Source organism: Pezoporus occidentalis, unplaced genomic scaffold (genome assembly GCF_034315485.1).
Source record: "Pezoporus occidentalis ecotype Australia unplaced genomic scaffold, CSIRO_AGI_Poc_V1 ctg86, whole genome shotgun sequence".
Lineage (NCBI taxonomy): Eukaryota > Metazoa > Chordata > Aves > Psittaciformes > Psittacidae > Pezoporus > Pezoporus occidentalis.
In genome coordinates this window covers 2,683,049-2,695,175 of record NW_026916220.1, presented here as the reverse complement: position 1 = coordinate 2,695,175, position 12,127 = coordinate 2,683,049, and the positions used below count along the sequence as shown (strand labels likewise).

At 36.9% G+C, this 12,127-nt stretch overlaps 1 protein-coding gene across 2 annotated transcripts in view; it reads left to right on the top strand.

Annotated features, from left to right (window-relative positions):
• Positions 1 to 12,127, top strand: part of DMXL1 (Dmx like 1) — a 75,262-nt gene that overhangs the window by 48,715 nt on the left and 14,420 nt on the right. For both annotated transcript variants that reach the window (XM_062604416.1, XM_062604415.1), the window contains exons 29-31: positions 8,532 to 8,695; positions 10,175 to 10,311; positions 10,640 to 10,725. In XM_062604416.1, the coding sequence (XP_062460400.1) occupies positions 8,532 to 8,695; positions 10,175 to 10,311; positions 10,640 to 10,725 (387 nt within the window). The remainder of the gene's footprint in view (positions 1 to 8,531; positions 8,696 to 10,174; positions 10,312 to 10,639; positions 10,726 to 12,127) is intronic.

Here is a 12,127-nt window from a genome sequence, read left to right as displayed (position 1 = left end):
ATTACAAAGAAAAGGTGTCTTGTTGCTACTCAGTTTGGTAGTCTAAGAAGCCTTTAGGAAAGCAAACAATCCTCAAGTTTTATATTCAGATGATTGCAAATTATCCTAAGGCCCACAATTAATTCTGTAATGCTTTTCTTTTTGGCATAGATTTCTGCTTTATAGTTTAGTTGGACTTCTATAAAACCAGGAGCAATGTTCCTACAGATAGTTTTAAAGAGGAAGATTTAGTAAACATAAATTTATTTAAGCTATGGTGACTTAGTATATCACATCTAAACATATATATAAAATGTAATTTAAACTATATTTTTTATTATAGCATTACTGTTGCTATTAGATGTATGCTATATATAAAAGTGTCTTACCTTGCTTGTAAGGCAAACTGAAAATGTAGTCTATTTAAATACAGACTTTGTCAGACATTACTCTGAAATACTTTTCTAAGAGATCTTTAATCAAAATTGAGTTCTTATTCTAGATCTGATGAGTTTTCACTGTGGTATTGAATAAATATGTCTCATTATTACTTTAAGGTAAATATATTTGCCATATTGGAATTGTTGGAAGCTGTAACTGGCTGTTGTTACTAAACCTAAGTTTCCTAGGTGCTGGTAACTGTATACTGAGTTGTATCAATGTTGCTACTCTTTTAAAGTGATAAAATAATTGTCTTTACATAGAACAGTATTTTGAAATGTGTACTGAATTCCTCTGTAATGTATATTTTTCTTGAAAATGAATGCTAGCTGTTTGATCGCAGAGTTAGTAAAATTGCTGCTGGAAGAATCAAGAAGCTGAAACTGGAAATTTGGGGGAAGAAAGGACCTTTTTGAATTCTAATTTGTAGCAATAATTAAACACTGGAAGAGGGTTTTAGAGGGATTGTGGAGTTTCCATCTTTGGGTTTATGCAAAACATGAACAAACTAGGTCATTACCTAAATTAGCCCTGTTCTGAGGAAGGGGTTGGATCAGGCCCCTTCCAATTTATGTAATCTTTCTTTTAGACAAAAACTGAATAACAGGAATATAAAAGTCTTGGAAAATCCTGACCTTTGTTAGGAATTATTCTGAGTAAAAAAAAAAACATTGGTTTATTGCCTTTTTCACAGTAAATCTCAAATAAAGCACAGCACTTTGAATGCTTTTTGGAGCTGCCTAACATGTTATACTTTCCAGCTGTGTTTCTTAGTTTTGTGGATGCGTTTTCACAAACTGAATTAACATTTGAAATTTACATTATTTCTTAATACTACAGATATCTTTTGCTTATAAAGAGGCAATTAGCACCTGAAAAATAACCCTGTTGGTGATCATAGTAGTTCTTTTCAGAATCGTATTTACCACATAGTTTCTCTTCAAAACTGCCTCGGAAAAGTTTTTCATAACTGAACTCTATATAGAGATGGTAAGTTTTCTATAATCCAGAGTTTTTTTTAAGGAAAAGTTTGAGTTCAGCTTTACCAGTTAGAAATCCATAATCCCATTTCATACATTCAATTATTCCATGCTACAAGAGTAAATTAAATGCAGAACTACTTCCTAAACTTGAGTATTTTACAAGAACACTTTATAGACTAAAAGTTGTTACTTTGGGTTTCAGATGTAGAAAATGAGAAATCTACTAATACTTGACTATTACAACAAGTTATTTTTTGCCACTGATTGTCCTAACTTCCCAAGCAATTAAAAAGAAGTTTTAACAGAAGTTGTTATTTCTGAGTACTTTGGTAGAGAGAAATAAAAACATTCTCAGCTGTTCCTTTAACTAGTTTTGCCTAACATGCCACAGGTTTTGAGAAATAGATGCCTTGATAATGAGGACATGCATGCAAAATTTATCCATATGTGGGTAAATTTTAGCAGGCTGTGCAGTTCTGCTGTCATCATATGTATGTATTTCTCGCTAGATCCTCTGAATTAATTTATAGCTTTTGCTTGCTGATGAGCACCTAGAAAACATACTTTCTTTACAGATTTTGATTAATCTTAATGTTGTTTAAAGTAACAGCGCATCTAAGTGGAACGTGAATTTAGCATTTGGCCAAGTTTGCTTAGGCAATTGTAAAGAAAATCCAAACCCTTGGCCCTCTTGCATTTATCTGCTTGCTGTACCTACTATCGGGTAGGTTTGATCCAGAATCTAAAACAAAATAACAAAATCTGAACTTGCATTAGTACTGCCTTGGACTAGAAGCTTTCTGCTTTGAGCTTCCAGCATACTATGTATCTGCTACTCAGGTTCACCATCAAATCAGAAACAACAGTAAAAATCTTCATATTTAGGTTTGTCTCCAGCAATAGCTTAATCTCAGAAGATGGATTTAAAAAAAAAATAACTTTTATATTAAATTTTTAATAATTTTTTCTATTTTTTAATTTTTTAAAACCTTCCAGCTTATGCAAGACCTACAACAGCCATGGCGAACTGCTCCTTTTTAATGCAGAATTCCCTATGATACTGTTAGTAATGGAAACTTTGACATCAGTGTGAGAATAATTGCCTTAAATTCTAACTCAAAGACTGCAATGGTGGGCTCATTTTCTAATGGTACTTTGGAGTACTGCATACTTCATTAACTTGTGTGGCCACATTGAAGTCTTTGTCTTCTCACCATTACTGTCATCTTCTGTTTTAATGGCTGACTTAACTAAGAAGTTTGACTTGAAGTGTTTGCACTGTGAAAGGTAGAGGTTTTTTTTTTTGGCTCAGTAGAAGAAACCTTAGATGATCAGAGCAGGAAATATCAATAAAGCTTGTGTATGCCACCAAGTGTTTTCATTATGCTTAATCTAGTTTTAAAGAAGTGTCTGTCCACAACTTATGAAATGCCTCAAATCAGAGTCATAAAATGGTTTGGGTTGGAAGGGACCTTAAAGATTCCAAGTTCCAAGCCCTCTGCCATGGTCAGGGACACCTGATATATAATGTCTTCAGAAACATCTGAAATCTTAGTATATACTCTCTGATCTTTTCTGTGGATTACACTAGTCATTAGTAGAACATAAGTATAAGTAGAACAAAGATTTTACAGTCTTGTGCACATACAGTAATCAAACTCCAGCTTAATTGCAGTTGTTGATGTTGAGTCCTAATTCATTAAATTCGTCACCTTGGCCACACAAGCTATTGCCCATGAGTAAGCAGAACATCATGTTGAAAATTTCAGGGTTAGTAACCTTGCAAAATGCAAATTCTTTTTAGATTTGAAGTCAAGATGTCCAGTAGTGTAGATTTTCACCATGCTGTTGTTTCCGTTGGCTTTCATAGCTTCCCGAAGAATTAGATATCTTTTCAGGGCTTTACATTTGCCAAAATGATTTGAGATGTGATAAAAATCAGTATTTCTTTGTCATGTCTCTATCATTCCACTTTGTTCTGGGCTTCAGCAGTGCTGATCCTTGTTGATGCCTGCAGTCAGGGGTGATGCTTTCTGTAACTTTACATCTCTTAATGAAGAATTGCATTTTTCATTGGGTGTTGGGGTGTTGAAGCTTTGTGCCTGTATAGAGCCTTCAATAAAACCGAGTAACAGACTTGATTTTTAAGTTATGGGGAAATTGTAAAAGATCTGCCTTTTAGGTCTTCTTGGGAAGGTGGAAGGGAGGTGACATGGGCAACAGACTTTTGAATATCACTGCATGTGTTAGATCTTGGCAGAAATAGAAGCATTTTCCATGTCTGAAAAATTCCAATATTCACAGAAAATAAGATAAATTTTCCATTTGTACCAACGATAAATGTATTGAATGTGAAAGCATGTAAAAGTTTTAACTGGAAATATGAGAAATTTGAAAGTGAATATAACTGGTAATCTGAAATCCCAAATGACAAAGTCGGATTTAATGATTCTTTTAATTTATTCAAAGATTTTTAGAATGAAAAAGAAAATAGCATTAGTAGTACTGAATTTCAAACCATTTAGAAGGTTATACTTTCATTTGCCCTAAATATTGAATTTTATTTTTTTTCCAATGACTAGCCTGCAGTATTCTTAAAAATGCCAAGAATAATCCAACAGAATGAAAAAAAGTACTGTTTTAAAATAATTTGCTTTTTCAATTATTTTTAGAAAAACAACCTGCAAGCATATACTGGCTTATTTCTCTATCATGCAACACTTGCTCCTTCTTTCATGTTCAGTGAATTTCTCCTTTTTTTTCTTTCTTTCTTTCTTTTTTTTTTTTTTAAGCAATTGCTAAAATTTCGTAGTGATGCATGTGCATGCTCTTTCTTAGCTGATGAGCTTTAGATAAAGAAACGAAAATGCATTTTACTGCAGCTATTATATTTGCAACTTTTAGTACAGGTAAGTGGATTTCAGTAATCTCCTTAACAGTCTGTGTGGAAAAATCAGAATAGTAGCGCAAAAAACACTTAAAATACCCAAATTTCAAGATAAAAAATTTAATGTCTTCTGGTTTTGTTAGCTTCTGTATATAAATGATTTTATAGCTCACCTCTCCTATGAAGGAAGGCTGAGAGAGTTGCTTAGCTTGCAGAAGAAGAGGCTCAGGGGAGACCTTCGTGCAGCCTTACAATGCCTAAAGGGGCCTGCCTACAAGAAATCTGGAGTGGGATTTTTTACAAGGGCAGGTAGTGACAGGACAAGGGGGAATGGCTTTAAACTGAAATACACAAGGTTTAGATTAGACATTGGGAAGAAATTCTTTACTGTAAGGGTGGTGAGGCACTGGAACAGGTTGCCCAGAGAAGCTGTGGCTGCCCCATCCCTGTCATGTTCAAGGCCAGGTTGGACAGGACTTTGAGCAATCTGGTCTAGGGGAACATGTTCTTGCCTGTGGCACTGGGGGTGGAAAATCACTGGAAAAATATTTTCTTTTCTGGTCTAAAAATAGCCAGAAATTATGAAAAATTCCATCAGCCACTGTGAATAAAGAGAGTTTTCCCATTTTAAAAAAAGATCATAGTTGTGAGGTAAAAAAAAGCCAACTCAAACCAACAAAGTATTTTTAAAAAATCAACTTAAAATTTGTCTCCCTCAGGGTTCAGAGTTGGCTCAGTTAGTGTTACGAGCATGTAAGTCTTATGTGTGGAATATAACTATTCCAAATGAGCAGTTTTTCTCTTGTCCAGAGTGTTAGACCTTCTGTTTTCAAGTGATTGAAGTACCCAAAAGAGTTTTGAAGGGAATAGTCTTTCAAACATCTATCGAGAGTCAAAAGACTCCTGTAGATAAGACACATAAACCAACAGAAAAAAAGGGTATAGGAAATATTTCTTTGTTGGTAGTTCACTTGTGGCACATAAGCCCAACATAGATGTTTACTCTTTGTGCCATCCCCAGCAGTGTTAACTGGACAAAGTAATTTCACAAGTTTCAGTGGAAGTTGTTTCTGTGGGTCCTTAGAAGGGAATAAGGAAAGCTAAAATAATAAAGCATCAATTTGTGTTTGTGATGTTCCTATTAGCTCATCCTTGCAACCAGTCTGGCCCAACATGTTGATGTTCAGTGATAGTCAGGTCTTCTAGCCTGCACATTTGCTTTCTTGAAGCCTGTCTATTACTGCTGTTACATCAGCCAAAGACTCAAATCATAATGCAGCCCATATTCCGCTTACTTAAGAGCTGTTTAGATGAGGTCTTTTCTGGCTAGTTTCCTGGTCTCATTATTGCTCTATACAAAACAAAAGCCTGTTTAATTAAACAAGAAACAGCCAATTTTTTTTTTCCTATACTCTTCTTCCCCACACCTAATTAAAAAAAAAAATAAAATTTGCCACACCTAATTAAAAAAAAAAGTGGAGTGGAATTTACATGTGCTCAGTGATTCCTTTGGGTGATGTCATTGGTTTTCAAACCTTATATGGAAAAGGGAGAATTTGAGATGCTTAAGAAAAAAATAAATGTTCAGTAGTTGGTTACACAATTGTGGAAAGTTTTGAGAACTTCAAAAGGCAGTTCAAAAAATTGACTCCCTTTTTATCTTAAATGTTTTCGCTTTCTTTGTTTTACCTACATCTTGGACCCATTCAGTTGTTTCACAATAGCGACTCATCTCTATGCATTGCATGTACATACTTGAAAATAAAAAACAGATTTCACAAGTAGGAAGTGGATTCAAGTCCATTTTGTCTGTGATGGAAGATGAATGAAGACCACCATATTGTATCAAATCTCCAAGTATTATTCCCTTTCTCTTTCATCACTTTAGAAGTGTTCTGGAGAGCCAGAACTGCTCAGGGACAGTGACTATCAATATCATTCCTCCTCTACCTAACGGAAAGGCTGTACTGGAATACAATTCACCTACCAAGAGCCGGAATAACTTCAGATTGTCAGATAGTTATGTGAGCCTCTTCTTAAGTAGGCCATTACTTTTCCTTATTTGTGAAATTGATACTTCTCAATTAACAAGAAAATAAGGGATCTGAAATGCGGCTCACTTGTTCATTCATGTGTGGAATAACTGCATTATGATACTTCTGATAGATTTGATAAGCTGTTTCCTTGAGTACTGTAATCATCAAGAATGTAATTCAACTAAATCTCTTAGACATTTCTGACAAAAGTCAGTGTTGGAGGAATTGAGGGGACCTCTCCTAGGAGGGGTACTCTTGGACTTCTAGGAGCTAGAGTATCATTAGAAATTATCAGTCCTTCCCTGTTAAGGTGTCCACTGGATTTTATTAGTTAAAATAGAATCATACAAGGCCAGGTTGTAAAAGACTTCACGGATCATCTGGTCCAACCTTCCTAGGCAAAGCATGACCTAGGCTATGTGGCCTATCCCCCTGCCTAGCTGAATCTTAAAAGTGTCCAATGTTGGTAAATCCACCACCTCCAAAAGGAGATTATTACAGTGGCTGATTGTTCTCAGTGTGAAAAAATTTCCTCTTGTGTCCACTTGGAATCTCTCTAAAATTACTTTACGCATTGCCCCATATCTTTTTCATGTGACTCCTTTTAAAAAGGCAGTCTCCATCTTCTCTGTAGCTATCCTTTAAATAATGAAACACAGTGATAAGTGTCTCCTGAGCTGCCTTTTCTCCAGGCTGAACAAGCCCAGGTCTCTCAGGCTTTTGTTGTGCAGCTTCCCAGCCCTTGGATCATCTTCCTAGTCCTTCCCTAGACACATCTTTTGTATAGCAGGGGCCAAAACTGGACACAGTATTTCAGATGTGGCCTGACAAGTGCTGAGTAGAGTGGGACAGTTACATCTTTATCTCTGCTGGTGATGCCCTTGTGGATGTAACCCAGCATCCTTTTGGCCTTCATTGTTGATGTTGATGTAACCCAGCATCCTGTTGGCTTTCTTTGCTGCACACTGTTCACCCGTAATGAGCTGATTGTCCACTAGGACCCCCAGGTCCCTTTCCACAGAGCTGCTCCACAGCCAGGCAGATCACAGTCTGGTGCAATCCTGGATTGTGTTTTCCCAGGACTTAAACTTACATTTGTCCTTGCTGAACTTCATAAGGTTCCTGTTAGCCCACTCTTTCAGCCTATCCAGGTCATCCTTCAGGGTGTCTCTCCTCTCTGAAGTGTCCAGGTCCCCATGCAGTTTAGTATCATCGGCGAACTTCATCAGGGTACATTCAGTCCCATCTTCCAGATCATTTATGAAGACACTGAACAACATTGGGCCCAATATTGATCCCTGGGGGATCCCATTAGTGACAGGTCACCAGCTGGAAAGGAAGCTGTTCACTACTGGGTGCAGCCAGTCAGCCACTTCACCCCCCACTGCCCATTCATTGAGACCATAATGCATGAGCTTCTGTAGGAGGAGGGTGTGGGAAACTTGTGTTTTTAAGACTTGGAGAAATCCAGGTAGACATTTCCACTGCCCAGCCAGCATCAGCTGAGCAAATTTCTTTGTTGTAGAAGGTGTTCAGGTTTATCAAGCACAGTTTGCCCCAGTGAATTGATGCTGGCTTTTCCCGATCACGTGCTTGATTTGACTTGTGATAGTCCCATATGGAGGGTTTATGAAGGATTCACTCCATAATCTTCCTAGGAATCTTCTGTATTTGCTGGAGAAATATATTCTCAGGACATACAGATTTATCAAAATTGTACAATTTAGAAAAAAGTACACACTTCTGTGGAAGGAGACGTGGAGTTAAAACTTGGATTAGGAGTGACAGTCTTGGATATTTTAAGTATAAATTATGAAAGACAAAATTCATACCTGGTCTTAAAAATCAAGCAAAATCGGTATTGAGTAGTGCTTATTAAAGTAATTTAGTTTTGCAGTATTGTTGCTCAAGCGACAATATTTGTCATCTTTGTTAGGAAGAATGCTTCTCCCACAGTTATGGGTGTATTCTACTGTACTATTTGTGGTGGGGATTTTCCCCTTCTAGAGTTCTAGTTACATATTAGTTTTGCAAATTTGCGAATTAACATTGTCTATGCTTATTTGCTACACAAATGTTAAGATAAAATTCTGAAAAATGTAACAAGGAATATTTTTGTTTTCCATTATAAACCCCTTTATTAAAATCAGTAGGGAGGAAGAGCAGACAATTTAAAGCAACATACTGTATTTTCTTCCTCTGTAGATGATGGAGAGAAACAGCAAAAACATTACAGACTGTCATCAAAAACAGCTCCAAAAGAGAGTTCTCAGTTGCCTGCATTGCCATTGGTAGACCAAGAGTCTTCATCTTACAAAGAAAGATTTATTCCTCCTGAGCTTAGCATCTGGGATTATTTCATTGCAAAGGTAATTTTTTGCTCTTATGACAGTTAATTTTCTTCTGTCACTCGTGGAATGATGATTTTTTTTTTATTAGTCTTTATTCTAGGTATCAGTTTACATGTGTGATAAGCTGCCTGTTTTTATTACTCATCTTTACCTTTTTCTAACACACTATAGGTATTTTTGAAACAGCTGTTTTAAAAACTGTTGTTACAAAGTAAATTTGTTTTCAGATAATTGTCTGAACAAAACATTGCTTTTTACAGTTGCAGAATATAAATTTATAGTTAATTATGGATCAGATATTTAGATAAACGGGAAAATGTGAGTAGCTTTTTATAGTCTATTTCAAATAGGTGAAATGAATATGTGTACTTACTAGAAATCAAATTATGCTGCCATTTGTCAAGTCTGCTGTGGCAGATTTTCCTTTGTAGAAAGCTACATAATTGCATGGAGTTGTATGGTACATTTCTGTATTAAATATTAGCCATATGGAGCTGTTGGAGCAAGTCCAGAGGAGGGCCACAAGGATGAGCAGGGGGCTGGAGCACCTCCTGTATGAAGATAGGCTGAGAAAGTTGGGGCTGTTTGGCCTGGAGAAGAGAAGGCTGCATGGAGACCTCATAGCAGCCTTCCAGTATCTGAAGGGGGGACCTACAAGGCTGCTGGGGAGGGACTGTTCATTAGGGACTGTAGTGGGTAGGACAAGAGGTAATGGGTTCAAACTTAAACAGAGGAAATTCAGGTTAGGCATAAGGAAGAAGTTCTTTACTGTGAGGGTGGTGAGGCACTGGAACAGGTTGCCCAAAGAAGTGGTAAATGCTCCATTGCTGGCGGTGTCCAAGGCCAGGTTGGACAGAGCCTTGGGTTACATGGTCTGGTGTGAGGCATCCCTGCCCGTGGCAGGGGGATTGGAACTAGATGATCTTAAGGTACTTTCCAACCCTAACTATTCTGTGATTCTGTATCTGCAAAAAAAATACATAAGCAGTAATTTAGGAGCAACGAAATGCAAATACTTAACTCAGTGAGGCCCTGATAGTGGGCTTGTAACCGTTGAACACTATAGGCAGGGGATAGGATTTTCTTGTTGTTTAGTCATTGAGCCATTAGAAGAACTACAGAATATACACTGGGGGTTTTGGCTTCTCTGACAAATAACAAGCTCTATTTGTTATTTGATATATCTGATGTGAATCTAAAGCAAAATATAAATTGGAAAACTGCTAGTAATTTCGTTGTCAGCATTCAAGTTTTAAGTCATGTAAAAGAGCTGTTAAAGTAGGCAGTGCTCATGGACAGTTACCCTCTCATGAGGTACAAACTCCAAATGTTACTAACTGTACGATATTCTGTCTGCTTTTTTTGTAAAAGGAATTAGATATTATAATGGTGTATTTTGTAAAAGGCATTAGATACTGTAATGGTGCATTTTTAAAAAGATAATTTAAAACTAAATATTGGTAAAAGATACTCAAGGAATATTGTTTAAATTGTTAGCCTTTTCTTCCATCACAAAGTAGAGTGGAATATGATTCAGAAGAAAGTCAGGAAAGTGGTGATGATGAAGATATTGATGGAGATGTGTTTGCATCAAATTCACATAATCAAGAGCATTCTAATTCAAATTCATACAGGTAAGTAACTCTTTAGAATGCAAGATATTCTGTAATGGCTAGACTTGCATTTCTGGTCTTTTACTTTTGAGATAATAAACTAGTTACTTCATTTTTCATGGCAGTGCATTATCCAGACAGTAGTTAATATTTCACAATAATAATAATTTTATTAATATTTGGTATAGTGACTTCTGAATTCAGAGAAATTATAATATCCTGAAACATGGTTTGTAGTTTTCAGCAGTTTATAATGAGGATTTAAAGCTCTAAATTTAAATCCTAACCATGAATAAATGAAAAATTTCTTTTCCTATTAGTAAATGACTTACTAGTGCTTTCTTGTTAGTTGGTCACTGATGAGATTGGCAATGGTTCAGCTGGTACTTCACAATTTGAAGACTTTCTACCCTTTGGTTGGACATGACCTTTCAGGTAATAAGCAGCAGAGTTGTCTTTTTATACTTAGCCACACTTAAAATCAGTAATGTGTTGAATAATATGTATATCATAGCTTTATTTATAGCTCAAAAGTTCTTTCTTTTTATGATCTTGTAATAATATGTATCACATAAGTATGTCTATGAAATGAAATGATGGGTGGACAAGATGTCTGTGTGAGAAGAAATACTAGTTAGCAGAAGTCTGCATATGTAGGGGTTTTTTTTGCATGTTAGTTGTACAAGAATGTTTGCAGTATTTATTTCTTGGTGGAAACCTTATATTTTTTTGTAGTTCAAGTTACATTATTCCCTTTTTCATAGACTTGTGGAATAGTTTGTGTTGAAAGAGACCTTTAAAGAGAGGTCCAACCCATCTCTCATGGACGGGGACATCTTTCATAAATCATGTTGTTCAAAACCCCATCCAACCTGGCCTTAAACACTTTCAGGGATGGGGCATTTACAAATTCTCTGGCAACTTGCTCCGGTTTCTCACCATCCTCATTGCAAAAAAACTCTTCCTTCTGTCTAATCTAAATATACTCTCTTCTAGTTTGAAACCATTATTCCTTCTGCTATCAGTACAGGCCTTGGTAAAGTCTTTCTCCATTGTTCTTGTAAGTCCCCTTTAAGTATTGAAATAAGGTCTCCCTGGAGACCTTCTCAAAGCTGAACAACTCTGTGTCAGCCTTTCTTCATAGAATGGGTGTTCCAACCTTCTGACCTGCTCTAGTAGGTCCACGACTATCTTGTACTGGGAATCCCAGAGCTAGATGCAATACTTCAGGAAAGGTCTCATGAGAATGAGTAAGAGGGCGTGAATCACCTCTCTCACCCTACTGGGTGCCCATCTTTTTATGCAGCCCAGTATGCGATTTGCTTTCTGGTCTGCAAATACAAATTTGCTTCCTCAGGTACAATTTTTCATCACTGGTATCCCTAAGTCTTTCTCGACAGGGCTGCTCTCAATACCTTCACCCCCACCCGCAGCCTGTATTGCTGGGGATTGCCCTGATCCAGGTGCACTTGTTCTTGTGAATGAGCTTCAGGAGGTTCCCAAGGGTCCCACTCCTCAAACCTGTCAAGGTCCCTCTGAGTGGCATCCCTTCACTCTAGTAAGTCAACTGCATCACTCATCCTGGTGTTATCTACAAACCTGCTGCACTCGCTACCATTGCCTATATCATTACCAAATACGTTGAAGAGTACAGATCCCAATATGCACCCATGAGGGACGCCACTTCTTGCTGATTTAAATTTGACATAGAACCATTAATTCAAACTCTTTAATGCAGTGATTCAGCCAGTTCCCTTATCCATCAAATAGTCCACCCATCAAATCCATCTTGCTCCAATTTAGAGGTAAGGATGTTGTGTGGGACCGTGTCAAAGGC